Consider the following 23,355-nt stretch of genomic DNA (forward strand, 5'->3'; position numbering starts at 1 on the left):
TTTTTCGCGTATTAGTGAAGTACACTGGCAGAACCGCGAAAACACCCCTCCTGCCGCAAGACGACGCTTGCCTAGTGATAAACTAGCGAAAAAAAATGCGGGTGGAGACGTTACTGTGAGATTCCCGCACCAAACACCGTGACGAAGTAAGTTTTGAAAACGTTTACTCGGTCGTACATAGGATCTACTCAATTGTTATGAATTACCTTGTGTGTCGGTGTCCTAGACCGAGCATATGAGAGTTCAAAAATTTTCATCCAGCCAATGTCGTGAACATAGGAAAAGTACGTTTCGAAATTCAACACCTAGTGTGGTGATTTCGGTACGAAATTCAACGCTCAAACTTCGGTATAGTTTCTCCACTAATAACGAACTTGTGATAGCAAAACTTGAAGTGTACGAGTTCTTAGAGTGCTCTTTATCAACATAAACCAAATCATTGCTTCTTTTCAGTGTCTAACAGGATCAACTCACAAATTGCGAAACATTAAGACGTCGCTATGAAGTCATGACTACGCCACATCGTCACGTCTTTGCACGTCTGTCATTCTGTCAAATATGAGCCGATCCTGGAGGCAGTCGAAACCGCGTTATTTACAGGAAGCTTTTGTAAAGTGGCGGGGCAGTGTCATTACATATACCGAAAAGAATGCAAAGACTGCTACTGCCTTCGTGTCGTCTCAGCTTTATGCTTATGGGACACTGACAGTTCTTCCACGTGGATTCTAGCTGACTCGTATATTTTTTTCATTCAACACAGGAATGTTTCCAGTGACAGGAATGCTGAGGACAGTGGTTTTTCTGCTAGGTTTAACGTTAATTGTAAGCATAAGCCCATCTAATGAGTTATTACGACACAGGTTTCGAGATAAAGAAAACGGTTGCAAAGCAGATCACCAGTTTGTTGATTGATACAAATTGGGATGGTATTTGTAACGGTGGTGGCCGCTTTACACGCCGGACAACTGATTACGGAGACGTTCTCGCACGCGAAGTACACATAGTTTCATTTTAAAATAAAGCTCACAGGGCCCCTCCAGCATCTTTGTCAGTCTACTCTAATGCGAAGTCCAACCTCGTTTCCTCTGAAGTTGACGTAATAAAGCTTCTGCGCGTTCCTCCGAAAGCTCCGTGGAACAAACCTGGTTTTGCAATGCGTTGCCGCCAGGGCTGGAGTTATTGCAGGCTTGCTGCTTCTTTCTTTTTTTTACGCAGCCTCCGTGATCAGCCCACGTTTGACCAAGCACTGCTGCCGTGATTACGTCACCATGTGACTTCACGTTATACATGACGTCACCAGGACCTTGCTATGAGGTCACTTGTTTTGATGATTGGTGGCGTCGTGATGACATATCGTGACATCATCTCATGATGGTGTCGTAACCTTACTGTACTAACGCCACCGACACTAGGCCGTCTAATCACGAAACCCCAGCCGATGTCCGCATCTGTCCAGGCATTTTCGCCTTGAAAAGTAAGGTGCACTGTTGAATGCTAATAGCTCACCGTGATGACGCGGGCGCAGAAGCTCGCTGCTGGCTCAGCACTGTCGTCGTCGTGAATGGCTTTCCAGAAGACAACGCGCACAAGTCGATCCACTTCCACTGGCGTCAGCAAGTCAGGATCTGAAGGAAAACGGCAAATGGGTCACGTTGCGACAAACGTGTCGTAATTTAGTGTAAAAGTGCATTGGTGAGGTGCATTCATACTAAACTTAGGAATGGTTAATTACGAAATGCATTCGATAACTGTATTGTTTATAGCACTGTTACGCAATGCAGAATATGTTGCAAAGTGAATTATTTGTTCGTAGGACGTCTTTGAATGATAATACAATTCCGCGAAGTGTCTAGTCGAGCGGCACTTTTTAAAGTACGAGCATTTTCTTACTACTCTAGAAAAAGCTCACGCCATTGTAGCTATCACGACAAAGAGCTTTCATTTGAGCCCTAAATTTCAGGCTCAATGTAAAACTTTATTGAATATATAATACTTAAGGAAACAATCAACGTTCTCAATTATTGAGCTAAAAGCCACATGCACCTCATTAAAGGCGAGAATTTAGTAATGTCAACACGAGTGATAGAAAAAAACCGTGGGAGGACGTCCCCATATGACGTCATTATGATGTCACTGATAGCCAAAATTTTTGTATCACTTCACGTGAATTCACAGATTAGTGACGATCAAAAATTTTGCTGACCAATGACGACATGATGACGTTATTACGACTCAACTGTCAATTCACATCAAAGACATGACATGGTTCTTCTGCTGATAGGTGGGCCCACGCTGGAAGCAGTACAACACCGCGTTAGTCACAGAAAGGTTTTGGGGAAAGGGGAGGAGGACGATGAGGTTCATTGCATCGAACTAGAAGATAGAGAAGGAGATGGATTGCGCCTTGAAGTCAATTCAAGTGGATTGCTAAGGAATCCTGGTCCCGGAATACTGAACAGAAATTGGCAGCATATCCACGGAGTGAATGATGGAGAGTGGGGCGAAGCATTCGTCCGTCCATTCGTTCTTGCTTCCGTCCGTCCATGCGTCGATCCACCCCTCAGTGCGTGCGTCTGTTCGTGCGTACGTCCCTGCGTTCGTCGATGCATCCGCCCCTGCTTCCGTTCATGCGTTCATCCAGGCATCTGATGATATATGGTGTTTTTTGGCGCAAGGGCCATTTGATGGCCAAAGAGCGCCAGTTCATGGGACAAGAGATGTGGACAATGATTGTGATTAGCGGCTAAGGGTCATAAAATTCCTCGCGGTAAGGCGGGTAAAAACATACAGGTAATAAAATCATGACCATGCCGTGAAAGGTGTGTGTGGTGCGAATAGATAAACAAAGTTGGGGATAATAAAAGACGATGGTGGATATGTATGGCATTAGCACAAGCGCCTCACTCGTTCATACCCTTGCATCCAAGGGCCGTGAGGCAAGTGCTTTCTTGTGTAGCCACCGCAGCGAAAACCTCTCAGGAGAGGTCGTGCTACGGAATGCCCGGGAATATGATATGAAAACTATGAATTTCTTTTAAAAACGCTAGCAATGATTTATAACTAAAAAGCGGTTCCCTACCGACGAACAATGCAGGGTGTAAAGGTATATGTTGTCGGTAGGGTAATGGAAAGTGTTGTCTTCAAAAATGTGTGTGTGTCGTGTATGTGTGTCCTATCCCGAGTCTTGTTAGTGTTAGCTCTGTTAGACGTGATTTTGATGCTGGCAGCCAATGACCAAGGTGTGGCTTAATAATGTGTAGTTTGTTTTGTGTGTGTGTATCCCACTTGCTCTGCCAGTAGTTCCAGAGGTTTCGTTTGAGAGAGGGCTTAAGATCAAGGGCGGGGATTAATATGGGTGTAGAGGCAGTGCTTTTGTGGACGGATGCAGCGAGCTGATCCGCCCTCACGTTGCCTTCGATCTCACGGTGCCCTGGCACCCAGCACACTACAACATGTTGTTTGAGTGTGTAGAGTGTGCACAAAGTGGAGTAAAGTGAGACAAGGACCGGGTTTTTTGTTTTTTAAGACTGTGCAGAGCCGTTACCACACTGAGGAAGTCTGTAAATTACTGCTTTTTGTATTTGTAATTGTTTGATGTGTTTAGCTGCCACAAGTATCGCGTAAGCTTCTGCTGTGAAGATACTTGTGCCTGGATGTAGAGGGCCAGCATCCGAAAAGGATGAGCCGACAGCAGCGTAGGACACAGAGGAGTTGGACTTGGAGGCATCTTTAAAGAACTCAAGACGTGTGTATTTGTGTTGAAGTTCCAGAAAGTATGTTCGAATATGGGCAATAGGCGCATGTTTTGTAACTTCTAGAAAGGACACATCACAGTCTATAGTCTGCCATTGCCACGGTGGCGGATATGCTACAGGAGCCATTAAGCTGTGTTCAAGTGAGACTCCAGTTTCCTCAGCTAGGCTTTTCAGGCGAACTGAGAAGGGCTGCCTCATCGAAGGCCTGTTTTGAAACAGAATTGAGCTCGACAAATCATTAAGAGTAGAGTATGAGGGGTGCTTCTTATCCGCTTTCACCTTAAGAAAATAAACAAAGGATATGTAAGTTCTCTGCAGATGAAGCGACCACTCATTTGACACAACATAAAGGCTTTCTATGGGGCTGGTGCGAAAAGCACCCGTAGAAAGGCGGATGCCCAAATGGTGCACGGGGTCCAGCATCTTCACAGCACTTTGAGTTGCAGACTGATAAACAACGGCCCCATAATCTAAGCGGGTGCGAATGAGGCTTCGATACAGATTCACGAGGCATTGCCTGTCACTACCCCAAGTAGTACGTGACAACACTTTATAACATTCATGATTTTTATACATTTTGTTTTTATATACTTTATGTGTGGTACCAAGGTCAACTTGTTGTCCAAGATTAAGCCTAAGAATATATGCTCGGCTTTGACGGACAGACGTTGCCCGTTCAGTCAAATGTCAGGTTCCCAGTGCATGCCTCTCTTTCGAGAGAACAAGACACACGTGCTTTTTTGTGGGTTAAGTTGAAATCCGTTTTCATCTGCCCATTTGGAGACCTTGTTTAAACCCAGCTGAACCTGCCGCTCACACATTGCCAAGTTGCATGACTTGAAGCCAAGCTGGACGCCGTCGACATATGTACAACAAAACATATTGCGGGGGATGGACAAGTGCAAGGAATTCATTTTGATGAGAAAAAGTGTGCAGCTAAGTACACCACCTTGTGGCACGCCTGTTTCCTGGACAAATATTTGGGAAAGAACCGTGCCCACTCGGACACGGAATGTCCGGTTTGACAGGTAACTTTCAATTATTTGAAACATTCTTGCGCACGCCAAGGTGGGACAGGTCTCTTAGAATTCCAAAACGCCATGTTGTATCATAAGCCTTTTCGATATCGAGGAACACAGAGAGAAAATATTGTTTATGGACGAAGGCGTCTCTGATCTGTGCCTCGATACGAACGAGGTGGTCTGTGGTAGATCTACTTTCTCGAAACCCGCACTGAAATAGGTCAAGCGAATTGTTTGTTTCAAGGATATGTAGAAGTCGGCAGTTTATCATTTTTTCGAAGACTTTGCACAAGCAGCTTGTAAGTGTAATAGGTCTATAGTTTGAAGCTAAAGAAGGGTCCTTGCCCTCTTTGGAAATGGGAATAATAATAGCCTCTTTCCAGGAGGTAGGGATAGTGTCAGAAAACCAGATAGCATTGTATAAACAAAGTAACGTTTTTCGTGTTTCGGCTGGTAGGTTTTTTAAAATTTCATACACCACACGGTCAGAACCTGGGGCAAAAGTACTGCAGGAGTTTAGAGATGTTCGGAGCTAAGCAAGACTGAAATCTTGGTTATACGCCTCGTATCCAGTGGATTTGTGTTCGAGTTTCTGCTTTTCTACTCTTGTTCTGTATTTTTGCAAAATGTCGGTATAGTGGGACGAGCTGGATATCCGTTCAAAGTATGCACCGAGGAAGTTTGCCTGATCTTCCAAGGTATCACCCTGAGTGTTTACGAGTGGAAGTATGTGCACTTGTTTTCCTGCTATCCTACCGACCATGTTCCAGACTTTAGCCTCCTGTGTGTATGAATTGATCCCTGACAAAAACTTCTGCCAGCTTTCTCTTCTGGCCTGCTGACGCGTTCTCCTGCCTTGAGACTTTATTTTCTTAAAGCTCTCAAGGTTTTCCGCTGTCGGCAAGTTGTGCAGCAACCTCCATGCCCTGTTCTGTTCCTTTCGCGCATTACGACGCTCTGTGTTCCACCATGGGACGTGTCGCTTGCCGGGCTGTCCAGATGTTTGTGGGATGCATTTGGCTGCTGCATTCATAAGGAGGGCTGTGAAGTACTGCACAGCTTCATCTATGCTTAGTCCACATATGTCAGTCCAACATAACTGAGCATTGTTATGAAACTGTTCCCAGTCGGCTTTGTGTATAAGCCATTTGGGAACTCGTAGAGGACATTCGTATGATGTTTTTGTACTCAAAACAACAGGAAAATGGTCACTTCCGTAGGGATTGTTTAGAACTTTCCATTGAAGTAATGGTACCAGTGAACGAGATGCGATGCTGAGATCTATGGAAGAGTAGGTTTTGTAGGCAAGGTTATAATATGTTGCCTCTTTCCTATTCAACAGACAGGCGCCGGAGTAAAAAAGGAACTGTTCAATGAGACGGCCTCGTGCATCGCAGCGAGAATCACCCCATAGACTGCTATGAGCATTCAGGTCACCAAGGACCAGATAAGGTTCGGGTAGTTGGTCTATTAAGGACTCGAATTCTAGTTTTCCAAGACGGTAGTGTGGAGGTATTTACAGAGAGCAGATGGTGACGAGCTTGTTGAAAAGAACAGCTCGAACAGCCACTGCCTCTAGTGTTGTTTGCAGTGGTAAATGTGTGCATGCTACTTTTTGATTAACAATAATGGCTACACCGCCGGATGATGCCGCAGCATCATCTCTGTCCTTTCGGAAGAGAGCATACCGACGCAAAAAATTCACGTTTTTAGACTTTAAATGAGTTTCCTGTACACACAGCACTTTCGGCGAATGTTTGCAAAAGAGCTCTTGAACATCATCGAGGTTTCTAAGGAGTCCTCTGACGTTCCAATGTATTATTTGTGTTGCCATATTGGAGGTAACGTAGTGCTGTGTGTAAGGAAAAATGGGTGTGTCTGCTTCTTAAGCTAAGCGTTAAGACTCAAAGAGCAGGGCCATCGCCGGGCCCCGTTATTGGCTTTTTATTTCTTTTGGCGCGCTCCAAGGAGCTACGCCGATCTTTCTGCACCAGGGGTACCGTCGAGTCCATTGCCTCCTCAGAGGCACTGCGTGCCCGCATTTGCGAGCTGATTTTTTGGGCTTGGGACCTCGCCTAGTGAGACGAGGCCTTCATATCGGCCGACCCTGGGGTCTCCTTCACCTCGGGGGGTGAAACCTTCGGTCCTCTTGGGCTAGAGGTCGAAGGCACCTCCTCTGGTGCTGGGATACCCTGGCCGCTGCAAGAGCTTGCAGCGGCCGTGGTTGTCGCCGTGGGGACGAGTGGCAGGGCAGCCTTGGCTGTTCCCGCCGTGGGTGGGGGCATTGGCGACCGCCTGGGCACACTGTGCCTGGCATGGGGAGTTGCTGCAGGCTGTTGTAGTGCTGCCCCCTGTTGCACTACATCGGCGAACGATGGTTTGTTTGTGAAAAGACCAGATACTTGTTGACGGGCTTCTCGGAAAGTAATGTTTTGTGTATTTTGATTGTAACAATTTCTTTTTCCCTTTTCCATGTTGGACAGGTTCGGGAGTATGCGGGATGGGCACCATCGCAGTTTGCGCAGTGGGCCCCATCCTCCACCTTACACTCGTCCGTAGCGTGTCCTTTGGTGACACACTTTCCGCAGGTGAGTTGGCCGCGGAAACTCTGAGAGCCGTGACCAAAACGCTGGAATTTGATGCAATGCCATGGGTTGGGAATGTAGGGTCTCGCATTCAACTTCAAGTATCCTGTTTCGAGATGTTCAGGCAGGGTACTGGTGCAAAATGTCACAATTATGTGTTTTGTTGGGATTTCCTTCTTATCACGCCTAATTTTGATTCTTTGTACTTGTGTCACCTGCTGGTCCTTGCGGCCCTCAAAGAGCTCACCTTCAGTCAGGTCAAGCAAGTCTTGATCAGATACAACGCCTCGGGAAGTGTTGAGTGAGCGGTGTGGTGTAATTGAGATAGGAATGTTTCCAAACGATCCTAGTTTCGAGAGGTTTTCATACTGGCTCTGACTTTTTACCTCGAGGAGGAGATCCCCAATGGCCATTCTTGTAGCCTGGTAACCTGTTCCAAGTGTAGTGGTGAGGCATTTGGAAACAACGAAAGGCGAAATAGTTCTGGCGTTCTTTTCCGCGGTTTCACAATGGATTACATGGTAGCGGGGAAAGGTTTCTTTCGGTTTGCTGAAATAATTGCAAAAGTCTTCGGTGCGCCCTGTCTTCGAGAGAGGACGATCGTGCAATGAAGGGAGAGAAGAGAAAGCCAGAAACTAAATATGAGTTCGGCAGCCATGCCAGCCGCTCAGCATGGAGCCCAACACGGGGACGTGACAAGTCCTAAATTTATATGAGGCATGTCAACGTCAGCTGTACACAGCCGCTATAACCAAATATATTGCGCCCAAGACAGAGCAGATACACAAGGTTAACCCTTGCCGCCAGGAAAAATCGGAAGTAAATGGAAGAGAGAAGAAGACAGGATAGATTTAAAGACGAAAAAAGACTAAGATGTAGAGAGAGAGAGAAATAGGAAAAGGCGACTACCGATTTCCTCTGGGTGGGTCAGCCCAGGGGTGCCGTCTACGTGAAGCCGGGGCCAAAGGGGTGTGTTGCCTCTTCCGGGGGGCCTTAAAGGTCCAATCGCCAAGCATTGGCTCAACCCCCCGGATCCCCTTTTCCCCGGACACGGCAAAGCCACGCACGGCTAGGCGTGGGAGGGAGCCGAAACTCCCCCGTTAGCTCGGATCCGTGGTGTCGCGACACACCAAACGCCTACTTGCGCAGGCGCCCCTGCGGGGTCCATCCATGCACCTGTCTGTGTGTCCGTTCGTCCATCTATTCAACACTCCAACTACCACCATCTCGCATCTTTTCATCATATATTCCCCGCATAGAAGCACCGCCATCCAGCGGACATTCCAAGGACTAAACGAGAGGTGGCACACGCACACTTTCTTACGGCTTGCGCTTCGGGTCGATTTCCCACCTTTAACCACCTCGTGTTCATAGTATATACAAGTTCGTTGTATTCATGACACTGCCGCTCAACGCTCGAAAACCTTTCTAAAACTAAGGAGCTTACACCCAGCGAGTATAACGTAGCAACCCTTTCTTGTTAGATAGTGCTCAATGTACATGCCAATGGCAGCTAAGGGGGATTGCAGCGTGCGCGTTAACTAAAATCCAAATACTCCTGTCTCTCATTCCTCATAAGCAGCCATCGGCATGTACATTGAGCACTATTATTCGTTGTTCAACAACTTGCAGAAGAAATCTTTCACCGGCACTACCTTGGAGGTCAAATGGTTATAGTTGTTACACACTACAACGGCTACGAGGGATGAACAAGTGCCGTTATAAAAAGCTTCGCCCCAAAATATCTACAGTGGATCCGCAGCCACCATAGGTCTCCATAAAACAACGACAGAATTCCAAAAATAAAGAATGGTAAAAGCCATGAAGACATGATCTATTCAATGCTATTCACCGCGTGTTTATAGGAGGTTTTCAGGGCCCTAGAATGGAAAGAGTTAGGGGTAAGAGTTATTAAAGAGTATCTTAGTAACCTGTGATTTGCCCATGACATTGCCTTAATGAATTTAGGGGATGGATTACAGCTCATGATTATGGAGCTGGACACAGAAAACAAATAAGAAGGTCTAAAAAACCAATATGCACAAAATAAAGTAATGTGCAACAGTCTCGGCAGAAAACCGCACTTTGCGATTGGCGAAGATGCGCCGGAAATCGTGAAGCAATATGTCCATTTATAACAGGTAATAGCCACGGAGCTGAACTATGAGAGTGAAATAACAACTAGAAGAATAAAAATGGAGTGAATCACATCCATTAGGTATTCGCAAATCATTATTGTAATTTGCCACCAACCCTCAAAAGGAAGGTATAAAACAGCTGCGTCGTGCGAGTACTTACCTACGGAGCAGAAGCCTGTAGTCTTACAAAGAGCGTTCATCTTATATTGAGGACGACACAGTTAGCGATGGAAAGGAACATAATAGATGTAACCTTAGGAGAAATGAACAGAACAGAATGGATCAGGGAATAAACCAGGGTTAAGGACATCACAGTTGAAATCAAAAAGAAATGATCATGGGCCGGGCATGTAGCACGTGGGCAGGATAACCGCTGACCAATAAGGGTAACAACCACTGGCTGAATTTTCAGAGAGGGCAAAAGCACAAAGGGGAGACAAAGCTAGGTGGGCCGATGAGATTAGAAAAGTTCGCCGGTAGAACGTACGTAGGAGCACAAAGCACAACAACGAATTGATTGGCGGATCTTGGAAGAGGCCTTTGCCCTGCTTTGCGCGTAGTTAGGCTTAATATGATGATGATGATGATGGCATATGTACTCCTATAATAAAGGGGTCACGTCATGTTTATGTCACCTATATGCTTAAGCACCTTCCCGTAAAGTATGTTTAGGTAGCACTAGCCAGAGCTATCTATGTTCCTGTTGGCATTGTTACGAAACACGAAATAATTGGTTAAATAAAACATACGCACTGTTTGACATACGTCTATGCGTCTGTTTTACGTATATTTAGCGACATTTTGAAACGTTCGGCTCAATTAAAACATTACACCAAGTCACCTTCTCTATGCACGTTTCCCATCACGTCCATTTATTTATTTATTTTAATACCGCAAGGGCCTCCGCAGTGGAAGCATTGCATGAGGGGTGGTACAAAAGATACACTTGGTACGAGCATACAAAGGTGACATGAGCTCCATGATTACAAAAGACATACACACACGTTGGGTCAACAACTTGTACAAACTGTAAAATTCGGCGGACACATGAGCTGGAAATAGCGATCATAAATGCGAAGCGCATCAAAGAAAAAAACGGCACCAATATATCACACAATCCCGGGCGCTGTGAGCGACTTGAACTGGTCAAGGTTTCTTAATTAGACTACGTAATCTGGAAGATGGTTCTGTTCCTTTGTAGTGCGTATAAAATATGGCTGCACAGATGAGTTAGTACGGGGGCGAGGGTATGTTACTTGTAATTCAATATTGCTACGGCTTGATACATGCAGTTTCGGCACGATGTAAGTATTGGGTGATAAAGAATGATAAAACCGGTAAAATGATGGCAGTCTCGAAAGCTTCGGGCGGTGGCTAAGGGGAAGAAGTGCCAGGCGTGATTTCAGGTATGTGCTACTAGTAAATGATGAGTAGCCTGAGAAAGTGAATCTAACCGCGCGGTTTTGAATTGCTTCAACGCTATCAGTTAGGTACCTCTGATGCGTATCTCAAATCGCGGCTGCGTGCTCTAATTTTGGGCTGATGAGGGTTTTAAAGTCCAGTAGTTTTAAGTGAAGAGGAGCAAGTTCTATTGTACGCTGCAGATACCCAAGAGATCTGGTAGCGCAGGCGATCAATTTGTTTATGTGGATGGTCCAGGAGAGATCATTCGCGATAAGAACACCTAAGTACTTATAAGACTTCGCGGATTGTAAAAACGACCCTGATAGAGTGTCAATAAAAGTTATTAAGCTCGCGCGTCATGAAAAGGACATTATTTCAACTTGGAAAGATTTATTGACATTTGCCAACTTTTACAGTAGTTTTCAATAGTAGTTAAACCAGATTGCAACGTAAGTTGGTCTTGGTTACAAGTAATTTTGGCATACAGCACACAATCATCTGCAAAGAGACGTATGTTGTTAGTAATGTCGGAAGGCAGATCATTGATATAAAGAAGAAACAGCAGCGGGCCAAGTATACCTTGTGGCACGCCGGAAAGAACAGTGGTTGTGTTGGATTATGCGGCATTTACTATACGACAAATGGCTTTCTTGTTCCGAAGAAGTTTTCTATCCAGTTGAATGCAAATGAATCTAGATTTAGCTGTGATAGTTTGTACATTAGACGGCGATGGGGCACCTTGTCGAACGCTTTTTTGAAATCGAGAAAAATTACATCTGTTTGGATATTGCTGTCGAGATTAACGTGTAAATCATGGGTGAAGGTGGCAAGTTGTATTTCGCACGATAGCCCTTTACAAAACCCGTGCTGTGCGACAGAAATGAAGTTATTGCGCTCAAGGGGGTTTATGATATTCGTAAAAATTACAAGTTCCAAAATTTTTGATGGAACGGAAGTAATTGAGACGGGGCGATAGTTCAAAGGTTATGATCTGTTACCGCGTTTATAGGTTGGAACAATCTTTCCTTGTTTCCATTTAGTGGGAACACAGGTGAATGACAAGGATTGAGTGAAACGCAAGGCAAAAATGGCACTGACAGGAAATTTAATATTTTTCAGCGTTTTGAGTTTATTTTGTCCGGTCTGGTGGCATACGATAGTTTTATAATTTTAACTATGTGAAGAATTGCGCTGAGTGGGATTAAAATTGGGGGCAGGCATCGGTTCTGAAGTTACTGGATGTGAGGAGAGAGGGGGATTCATATCTGCTCCTGTTGTGAGCACTGAAGAAAATGTTGTTCAGTGTGAGAGCAGTGTCACTATCGGTTAGTTCATCGTTCTTGTCGTCACATAGTGTTATCCTGATTGGGGAGATGGGTCGATAGTCTTTCAAAATTGCTTGGGGTTACTTTTCAGCATACTTGTTAGTGTTATCTCGTAAAAGTTTCCTTTAGCAGCGCGAATGGTTTCTCAAGTTTCTCAAAGCTTTTTTACTGCACTTTGATATGCTTGCCACGTGGGTTGATCATTTCTTGCCTCTTTTCTAAACAATTTTTCCTTTCTTGAGTTAGAGAACCATGACACTAACATCTTGCTTTGATTAGTTACCGTTGAAACATACTTGTCAGTTCATTCTTGCATTTTATCCGAAAACAGCCTCCAGTTTGCTCGGCTGAGCAGTCGCAATAACCTTGCTTGAAAGAAGTATAGAATTCTTCCAGTTCAGTGGTAAATCTTTCATAGTGGTCATGGTAATTAGGCCCTATAGCTTTGTTAGACAGACAGACAGACAGACAGACAGACAGACAGACAGACAGACAGACAGACAGACAGACAGACAGACAGACAGACAGACAGACAGACAGACAGACAGACAGACAGACAAACGTTCTTCACCTCTGTAAGTAGGATAACTGTGAATGTAGAGCTCGTGAAAGTTTAAGATCAGTGTTTATTTCGAAGACCATAGAAGTCGTACCTGATAGAGCTCTGTGAACTACGCTGATGCGCTTCTTTGTGGATGCGTCATCACGCCGTTCTTGCTTCTTTGACGTCGCTTGAGTCGAGGGAGTGGCGTCTCCATTCTCGACGTTGCCGCTGGTCCCCCGCTTTCTCCGTTGTGGCCGCGACAGACTTGTCTTCCTTCTGGACTTGGACTTCTTTGATGCACGCTGCATGAAGGAGCGTACACGAGCAAGACGTTTTGTTTATTTATCAGGGCTTTAAGTTCACGTAGCTCAGATTGTTTGGTATAACTTAGGCACTCTGAGACCCTGCCTCCTCCAAAGAGGAGGCACAAAAAGGTGTCCCAATGAGCGCGAACTTCAAACATACGTCCCAACCTCGATGGCTGGTGACTTCACATTCAAACACATTTCCAAGTGCATAAACGGGTGTATTTGGGTATTTAGTTGTGGACGCGATCGTCATCCTTCCTTCCCTCGTCTGGATGTGGCGTCTCCGGATTGAAATAGTGTGCGATTACAAGTCACCATACATGATCATACAATTTAAGCTTGAGTTTTTAACAACGTTCAGAACTGTTTTTAATTATCATTCACATTCTAAAATCAGCAACGATAGTCATCATCCAGGACCGTTTTTGATAAGAAATTCAACACATGCAATCACGCTCATAAATTAAAAGATGATATCATGTAGAGGTACTTAAATTTTCGTTGTGCATGCTTTAGTGAAGAGGAACGAACGCTATAGTGATTGACTGTCCCTAGTGATGTCTATATTACAGTGTCAGTCTCTGCTAAGCATTGCTTGTCAATATCCTTCGCTCTCGAAGTCCGTGAACTCAGGCGTTGATGAACTATTATGCTTGCATTCCAAAATTGCCTTTCGGAGGCGTACTTGCAAGCTTCCAACGGGTGTTAATCAATGGTCACAAGTTCGATCCCCGCCAGGGCAAATTTATCTCTCAGTCCATCTTTCTTTACGCTTACATTACGATCACTACTGATGAGATCCGTCATACTTTGCTTGGCGTTTTTGTGTTAGTTCTCATATTTATTAGCTGTCAAAGAAAAACAATCTCTTTCATTTCCACTTCTTTCCCCTCCTGCCCCCTCACACACTCAGAGAGAGATAAAAGAAGTATTAGTTCCGTAGTTTTGATATGTGCCCTATAAAAGTAAGCATTTCGTGCGTTTACATAAAGGAGGCGCTATGTTCCCCCATTCATCCACCCAAACAAAAAAAGGCAAATATTAGTTCGCCTGAAAACGTATACTGATTGAAACACTTCATTGTCCTTAAAGGGGCACTGACGTGATTTTGAAGCACCCTAAAAGGGACATCTTTCATTTCCATGGTGTGCAGTACCATCAACGTTCTCCACACACCGAAGCCACAAAACGCTCACAGAGAGAGAAACAACTTTTATTGAAACGGCAAGTGTTAGAGGACGGTCACAAAACATTTTACTTTGATTTCAAGGCTAGTCGCCTAGCGTCTGTGAGCCAACGCCACCACATAGTGCATTATCAGGACAAGTCAACGCAGTTCACTGGTTCTGCGAAATTCGCGTCCTGCCTGCCACCTAGATAGCAGAATTCAATGTAAGAGCCTCTGGACGACAATTCACTCATCATTGTTTACTTAAACCACGTGTACTTGACAGCAAACAGACTGCTTACACCTGTACATCGTGAGTTGCAGTATCCCCGTGATATCAGACCTCTATGGAAATATTACTGTGAAGTCACATTCTTGATTTCAAACCAAAATTTCTGTTTAAGGGTCTTGGTATAAAAACAATCCCAGCATATCCACGGAGCGAATGATGAGTGGGGTGAAGCGTCCGTGCGTGCGTGCTTACGTGCGTCTGTCGGTCCCTCTGTCCACCTAGTGAACACTCCAACTACCATCATGTTGTGTCTTTTCATCACACATTCATCATATAGAAGTACCACCTTCCAGCGGACCTTCCAAGGACTAAACGAGAGGTGGCTACTATATCACAAGAATGGGACGTAGAACCCATGGCGTAAGGAGCTTCGCTCCTGAAATGCATTCGCTGCATTTCCAAGCACCATGACATTCTTTTTATAGTGTTCCTTACACCCGCGTTTCAATTAAAAAACAGCAACCTGAAAATATTTAGAATTCCTATCAGTACTCCTATAAATAAATATTAATACTCCCGGCAAATCTCCCACCAAATTACCAGAGAAACTTCTTCGATTGCATTATTGTATAAACCACAATTTTAAAAGTCATGACCGCATAGAGGATAATATCTCTCTCACAGGGATCAGTGACGCCTCCCAAAACGTAATCAGCCTTTTCAACTTTCCAGTGCCGGCCTCTCCCCTTCTGGTATGCTTTTGGTGGAGGCCTGGGCAGCCGGTAAGGGCAGAATGAAATCCTCCGACATCGACAGGCTCTCCGCGGCTTTCTCGCTAGGAGCCGAACGCACATGCCGTGGTATCATGAAGGAGTCAGATCGTTTTGTTAACTTTACCGAGATTCGCGAGGAATATACGCCTTGCTCATACATGACTCACCAATATTGCATAGCGAAGGCTGCTAAATCGCATCATTGTTGTTCGCTGCATTTTTACCTCATACATTTGGATACAAATACCTGAATGGTACAGACTCTTAAGCTAGTAGGTTCATGACATTCTGCGAATCGGCTGCGCAATATGCTTTCTACCTCGGGGCTGTGTCTTCAATGAATACAACCGAAAGGTACACATTACAATCAGCCTGGGTGTTGCTTTCGCGGCATTACATTACGCAGTTGGCGAACAATCCACCCCTGTGTTTCGCGCTATGATTGATGCGTCAAAGGTTTCACGAGAGGAAAACTGCCACCCTGATTCATACCCTAGTGGAAAGCGATGCGTTCGTTTATGCAATCGAGGAGGGAAATTCTGAGTGAGCTGGAAGATTCGCATGCTACTTGCTCGTTTTCTCTTCGTAAAGTTTTCCTCACCACTTGATTGTTCTAGTTTTCTCAACTGGTGGCTAAAAAATGGGACTGTGCATTAGGCTTTCGTTTATTTTAAGACGCGGCGCAATGAATGTATGCCCAATTATCTCTCTTTTTTTTATATGAATGTACGTGATTGCTTCGCTGCAGTCACTATCAAGTTCGACGAGTCGTACGGTTTGCGGCTTCCCGCAAACCATGACAAAAACTAAAACAAATATCCTTGAATAAATACAGCCAAAAACAATATGTGCTACACATTTTCTTGTGCAAGATTTCATTCAATTTATGCAAAAAAACATCGCAGGGTGAGTTTCGGATAAATATACCTTTTATTAGACTATAGATAGAGTGCTCGCGTTTTGCTAACGTAGCGTAGCTGTGCCCAGCGTGCGCGCGCGTCAACAATACGTTAGAGTATATTTGGCCTTTCATGATGCACTCGCGGCCGTTTTGCAAACTGCACATATACCGAATTTGGGGTTAGGTGACGTCAATGGATGACGAAATATATGACTGGTGCAAACATGATAATCCTGACACGCGTGTCATGTAAGAACATGACAACAAGCCACGCTCATAGCGTGCTCGTGGCCGTTTCGATAGCTCCACATATACTAAATTTGGTATCAAGTGACGTGAATAGATGACCAAGGTAAACAACACATCCAAACATGAGACTCATGACACCGAAATCATGTACGGCATCATTTACCTCCACCTCGTATCGTTGTGCTGATTTTAAAGTGACATATCGAAATTTCTCCTGTGTGCTTCGCATATCATTGATTCCCACTGTACCTGAAATCTGCCAATTGTTATGTTTTGCAGAGTTTTTAACGCTGATGTCAGGCACAGATAAATGGTTATGACTTCTACAAAGATAGAAAAATGCTATACAGCAGCTAGCACTTGGTTGAGTGAACGGCGGGTGAAGCGTACGGTGATGTCATCACCGCGACCACCATTCACTAAACCAAGTCCATGTCCTGGAAAAGTTGATGCGAGCCTAGCTAAAGTACCTTTAAACACCACAGCCACCCACAGACACTCGACAACGCGTGGAGGATTACTCACGTTCGAATACACCACCGTGACAACCGAGGACTTCTTCGTTCCAGACTCAGTCGCAGTCTCGCACGAAGTGACCGACGCCTTTACGCCACAAGCGCCATCCGCACCCCCAGTGGCCGACGACGGTATTTCTTCATCGGCGCTTTCCTCTCTAGACGCGATAATGTCGGCCATGTCTGCGAAAAACAACATAGGATTATTACTTCAACAGAAACAGACAAGATTGGGTGAGTTGGTGACTTTTATTGATAAATATATAAAACAGCGTTTAGACAAAGCACGAAGGCGGGAAGGTGTACACATGGTGCTGTGTCTCATCTTTCGTGGGTCTTGTGTCTAAATGCTCATTCATATTTTCATCATGGAACAAAACTAAAATCGCCGACGAACACGATACTTCTTAATGTGAACAGTGAGTGCAGCCTCATGGTGGGGAAACGCCAGCCGTATATGAAGTTTTGGCTATAGGCAGAGTTATGAAATTTTGAAATTCATTACATATTGTCACAGAAACTACCATTGCTGAAATGATTTGCACAGCACTTGGTGCATTGCGGGCGTCGCGAATAGAGTGAAACGCCGACAGCGCGTTACGACAAGCAAGGCCAGCCGTAGGGCACGCGCCAGCCCTGCATACGTGCGCCCATCGGAGGGGCCAGCACGCGTGTCAGAGGAAGAAGGCAACGTTGGAGGCCAGTGGCTCGGGATGTCGACAGCCTCTGCGTTCTCTCTCCTTCGTCTGTGTTCGCTCTATCAGTTACGCCGAAGCCGCCCAACCTGTACGCTACTAAGCACACGAACGGATGCCTAAGAGATCAGCTCTAAGTAGTATTATGATCCTGATGCATTTACTTGTTTATTTCGCAACACTGTAGGCCTGAATACCCTGTAGTGTTGTAGAGTTACAGCGAAAGGATTGGAGAAGGGGAGTTATACAAAAAGAAGAACAGTGCAGAAATAATTGATAACGCCGGCACCACATGCAATACGACAGTGTCGCTAGTATGAATTTTAAAAAAGGAATAAAAAACAGCTCTATCAGTTTACAACACCCGCAAAACTAGTATTACACCACGTCAATTATTCAATATAAATACGACAAATGCTACTCAAGGAATTCATCAGAACTGTCTGCCTCGTAAACGAACTCAGGTACACTGTTCTAAATCGAAGAAAAAAAAACCCGGCATGCCTTTGTTTTGGCAAAAAGTGTGCTTTAGACTGTGAGTGTTGCGTTAAGTTCTCTGTAGTGGTAGTTAAACTTGAATTTGCCCAAATTAACTCGAATACGGAAGCTGAACTTCGTAGTCTAGTGCACCGATATACACACCGCCGCCCGAAAGCTTTAAGCACTCTACGCGGTTTTGCATTGCCTCCGAGATTCGCCTCGTTTGACCAAGCGACGATGTCACGTGATGACGTCCTCGTATGGCCTCATGATGGCGTCACAATCTATGGCGACCTGTAATATCACGATGACGTCATGAGGAGACGTTATCAACTACTGGATTCTTTCATAGATGGGGTCGATGCTGACGCTACTGGTGGTTATTTTTCTCGTTTTTAAAGTACTACTTCAACATTAGTAACCACGTTGAATTCATGAAACCAGGGTACCATTCTCGCAAATATCGTAGTTGCATCATGCATTTCTCGATGGTTTGTTGATGCGGAAAGTGTAACAGTTCAGTTTTGGTTGCGGGTTCGATTCCGGCTATGGAGGTCCCATTTCAGTGGACGCGAAATGCCAAAGGCCCGTATACTGTGCGCATAACGTGCACGTTAAAGAACACGAAACGGTCGAAATTTCCGGTGCCCTCCATTACGACATATCTCACAATTATATCGTGGTTATGGGAGGTTAGACCCAACTTAACATTATTATTTTTTTCTAACGATAATACATACGATTGGCTCAACCTAATATCGCATCTACTTCATGTTATGATGAATTCCAAAAGATAAAAAGAACGAAAACATAATGCCCGGCAAGACAGTTGCGAAGGAAAACTGCTTCAGAAGTACACTCAGAAGTGTTGAGAACACTTCAGAAGTGTTCCTGTATTGTAATATCATCTTGGCATCTCAGGCCTCAAATGCTAACTACTAATAAATTGGTACTAGGAAACAGTGAGCTATGTTTTCAAGTGCTCGCTAGATGCACGGGAGCGAACGGAGCGTATCCTATGCTAGCACTGCTCCATGCACCCCTCGAGAGTCTGGGCGCGTTCGTGCAGTTGTTGCTAAAATCTTTAATATAGAGGAAGTACCGATACTCTCGTCCATATCCTCTCTAAAGTGCCCAACCCTCCTCTACCAAGTGTCCATACCTTCTTTATATCCTCTCCCGACTGGCCACCGTGTGGGCGCTGGCCCTATCACCCGGCTAGCGTCACTTTACTATCAAGAATGCTATGCCACGCAGATAACGCACGTGATGCTCATGGCGGCCCGAGAGAACGGTGCACGGCGGCTTGGTTAAAATAATGGCGGTACTTTCCTAAGAATATCCAGGGACTTTATTTGTTTCTACTTCGTAAAACTAGAGGGACCCCACCCCACACCCTTTATGGACCACTGTGCTCACGCCTACGCTAGCAAACACTTTTCGACTGATAACACGAGTATCCAAACGTTGTCATGGTGACCCGCAATTCATTAATAAATTTATATGTGGGGTTTAACGTCCTAATACCACCATATGATCATGAGGGACGTCATAGTGGAGGGGTCTGGAAATTTCGACAACTTGGGTTCTTTAACATGCACCCAAATCTGAGCACACTGGTCTACAGCATTTTTGCCTCCACGGAAAATGCAGCCGTCATTCAATCCCGCCGATTGATTTATTGATATGTGGGGTTTAACGTCCGAAAACCACCATATGAGTATTAGAGACACCGTAGTGGAGGGCTCCAGAAATTTCGACCACCTGGGATTCTTTAACGTGTGCTCAAGACTGAGCACATGGGCCTACAGCATTTCCGCCTCTGTTGGTATTGCAGCCGACATTCGATCCCGCTGCCTGCGGGTCAGCAGCCCAGTACTTTAGCCACTAGGCCACCGCGGCAGGGCTGTGACGCGCAATTCCCCCCTTTTTCTTTTGTTCATGGCTCTCGAAAACACAGCTAGCATACTAGAACTTAATCTTAGATAAATGTTAACTCGCGTAGTGCACAGTGCAAAAGGCGTGGGCGGACTGTGTCCATCGCGCCTAACAGAGGTGATTGGCAACATTCATCACACGGCGACTCAGCAATCTCAGCCGGGGAGCTACGAGTATGTTTTGGGTAACGATTTAGAGTACTATACACTGTACTATGGGAGAGCATAAAGGGCCCTATACCCCTGTCACGCGTGAACTTAAGTGCACTTCGAGCGAGTACACTTAGCCGAAGGTGTCGTTTGCGCGCTGTCACACGAGCAAGTTTAGTATCACTCGCTACAAAGTACACCTGCCGGAAAGTGCGTTCGCCAACCTCACCTCGCTGCGATCAAGTGTGCAGCTTTGCCATTGGTACCAGCGACTTGCACAGAAATACGCTGTTGTATAGAGCAGCGCTCTTACTATTTTTAAACTATTGTTTTCGTTATAAAGGATTTCGCTATGTACTATAACAAGCCATAAATGAACAAACATTCTCGCTGCTCTCATCCTCGGGCAGTTTGCAGCCTCGTCCGCAACGGGGATGCGGCGCACATGCTGTGCAATGGCCGCATCCGTCACGTTGTTTACTTCCAGGCACTTTCACATGTGTAGGCGAGTCGTTCTCTAGTCGTTTACGATGGCGTGTGCCAACTGTGCGACTTCCACGAAGACAGCTTGGTCCGACAATGAGACACGGGCGCAAATTTAACAAATATATATTGCGCTAAAAACCCAACAATTGCTACAAGGATCCCTTCCAAAGTACAATTCACTTACTCGTGTAGCAGCGAACCGCCAAAATGACACTTCGTGAGCGTAAATACACTCGCTCAAAGTGCACTTAAGTTGCCACGTGTGACAGGAGTATTACACTCGATGCGGCGCTGTTATGAAAAAATAATGCAGTGAACCAGTTCCCGACAAGAATATTCACACGTTCGCCAGTGAAATACTAGTTTTATACGGGATGAATCCTTAGAGTGGGCTTCAACACGTCCAAACAAAACCACGCCACTGTAAGAACAACTGTCGATGAACTCAAAGTGTGGGGAGTGCCAAGGCACACATCATCCGTCTCGGCAATTATTGTGGCGCAGTTTTCCTAAATAAACGTTTTTCTCAGAGTATGCATCCAGTCTCAGATTGCTGCCGACTTTGACAGACGACTAGGCTGTTTTTTCGCGAGGAGCACGAGTCCTTATTTTGAAGTCTTTGTTATTTAATTTAGGCGCATGTTTAAGGCCAGGACTTTACCACAACAAGCGTTGTCCAGCCGTCTATAACAAGGAACGGATGGGCTCAAGGAAGTTAAGCAAAATGCCCCCACCTCCCCAAGGGGAATCATAAGGATATGCGAAGACATTTGTTGCGCCGAGAAAGGGTACCGTTACCGTCAGACATTCGCCTTCACCGAGTTCAGCCATCGCCTTGAGAGGCGCCCAACAAGCGAGCGGTCCAGGGTGAAGAGCGAGCGTTCTCGGCTCGGCGTAGTCGTTTCAAAGCGGCGTGTCGAGCACACATCTCCCGATGGTCTTGAGAGGCGCCCAGCCAGCGAATGGTCGAGAGTGAGGCGTGAGTGGACGTTAGAGTGGGGCGCAGGAAGGAGAGAGCGAACGGTGAGATTAGGAGTGGCGAAGCTTTGCACTTACGCTCTCCTACGCTCTCTTGCACCACGTGCTCCATTTTCTGAGAGAGAGGTCAAGCGCGCACGCCACAGCTGTTGCTATTCGAGAAGGAGAGCGAAGATTTAATACCTGCGGCGCGCGGACACCACAGCGGACAACGTCGGGTGTCTGACATAGCCCGTCTCATGGTGCAATAACACCTTAGGTAAGCGAACTCCGGTATTATCCGCTGCCCGACAATGTTCTGCTTCGCAAGGAGCCTGAGCGATGGCGCTACGAACTTCGCAAAGGGCTATTACGCATTCACCTAAAGCGACTAGAAGGGGAAAGGCAGGCTCTGCCTTTCAACAGGGAAGGTATTCTTAGTTGAGCTTTTCATGTCTGGGGGCCATCGCAGTTCATGGAAAGGTATTTGCCACCAAGCTTAGGTAAATCCCACATCAGAAACGTGCCACTACGCCCACTATTCGCTACTCTGCCAATTCACCAGTACTCCCGCAACTGCCCCACGCACTCCTCACGCGTCATTCATCCTCACTTCATCGGCATCCCATTTCATTGAACCAGCTAATATAATTGACGAAGACTAAGGCACTAGCTTACCAGTTTCATCAGTGTTCACCAAGCGGAGCTGCCTGAATTTTTTCTTCTCAGTCAATCGTGTTAACCCTTCAGCACAGTACTCCTCGGGTCCACTGTTCTGAAAACAGCCCTCCCGCTGTCACGTTATATGCACAAATCATTCAATGTTTCCATCATTCTTATAGAGTGGAAAAAGGCAATCTGTGCCCTGCTCACCTGCGGATTCCTCGACATTCAATGGTAGGTTCAGTCCTATGTGCACAATGCTGCCGATGGTCGAAAGAAGGCCGCTTCGTGTCGGGCAGAACAGCAGAAGAACGGTAACAGACGTTGACCTTTCGGCGTTACTTCGCGATGTTCTTAAAAGACAAAGGAACAAAAACGGAAAGCTTTCTTGTATTACGCGGCTGCGCCACGGCGATCCAACTGGACTTTGATGCTACTTGCCAGCCACAGGGAACTTCCGGTCCGTTGTCTCCGGCGGCTTACGTTTCTGGATTCGAGGGACATGGGCGTTTTGATAACAGCCATGATGTCGAAGATATCACGTGTTCATCAGTTGGAAAACTATCGCACGCGAAATCGCGCTTATCTTCGGCGACGCTCTTTGAGTAGGTGAGCCGCTCAATAAAATAGTACATTTGTCCAGTCACTTTTCACACAGCCGGAGGCGTAAGGCCGTCCCTGTTACGATGAGCGCCGCATCTTAGAACACCGAAGCGAAGTAGATAGAAAACGCGGCACTTCGCCGCAGAAACGCATTATGCACCCCTTCAAACGAATAATCCGGTGCCGCGACCTGGCGTGCAGCCGACGTGAAAAGTGTAGAAAACGTGAAATATGAAAAAACAACTTTCGGGCACTTAGCGTTGAATTTGGTCGAATTTCATTTTACGATCTAAAAGCGAGCGGCCACTTCTGCACTAGAAGAAGGTGACTGTATTGAATGATTGATTGATGAATTGATTGATTGCTTGATTGAGAAAACCTTGACGAGGTCGTGTGAGTGACACCCGCGTCTGGATCATCAGGTCTCAGCCGCATCGCGCGCTTGCTGTACAGTCCACAGCTTGA

The 23,355-nt window shown here is 45.7% G+C and overlaps 1 protein-coding gene across 2 annotated transcripts in view; it reads right to left on the minus strand.

Moving 5' to 3' along the window:
- The window catches only part of LOC142786475 (MIF4G domain-containing protein B-like), a 37,703-nt gene extending 14,919 nt beyond the window's left edge, over positions 1-22,784 (minus strand). The window contains exons 1-5 of one of the 2 annotated variants that reach the window (XM_075884178.1): positions 22,498-22,784; positions 22,303-22,399; positions 16,930-17,102; positions 12,883-13,075; positions 1,507-1,625 (exon numbers count right to left, since the gene is read on the minus strand). In XM_075884178.1, the coding sequence (XP_075740293.1) occupies positions 1,507-1,625; positions 12,883-13,075; positions 16,930-17,102; positions 22,303-22,399; positions 22,498-22,515 (600 nt within the window). In that variant the 5' untranslated portion in view covers positions 22,516-22,784. The remainder of the gene's footprint in view (positions 1-1,506; positions 1,626-12,882; positions 13,076-16,929; positions 17,103-22,302; positions 22,400-22,497) is intronic. The other variant, XM_075884179.1, reaches the window with a different exon arrangement.
- Positions 22,785-23,355: the final 571 nt, after the last annotated feature.

Source organism: Rhipicephalus microplus, unplaced genomic scaffold (assembly GCF_043290135.1).
Source record: "Rhipicephalus microplus isolate Deutch F79 unplaced genomic scaffold, USDA_Rmic scaffold_24, whole genome shotgun sequence".
Taxonomy (NCBI): domain Eukaryota; kingdom Metazoa; phylum Arthropoda; class Arachnida; order Ixodida; family Ixodidae; genus Rhipicephalus; species Rhipicephalus microplus.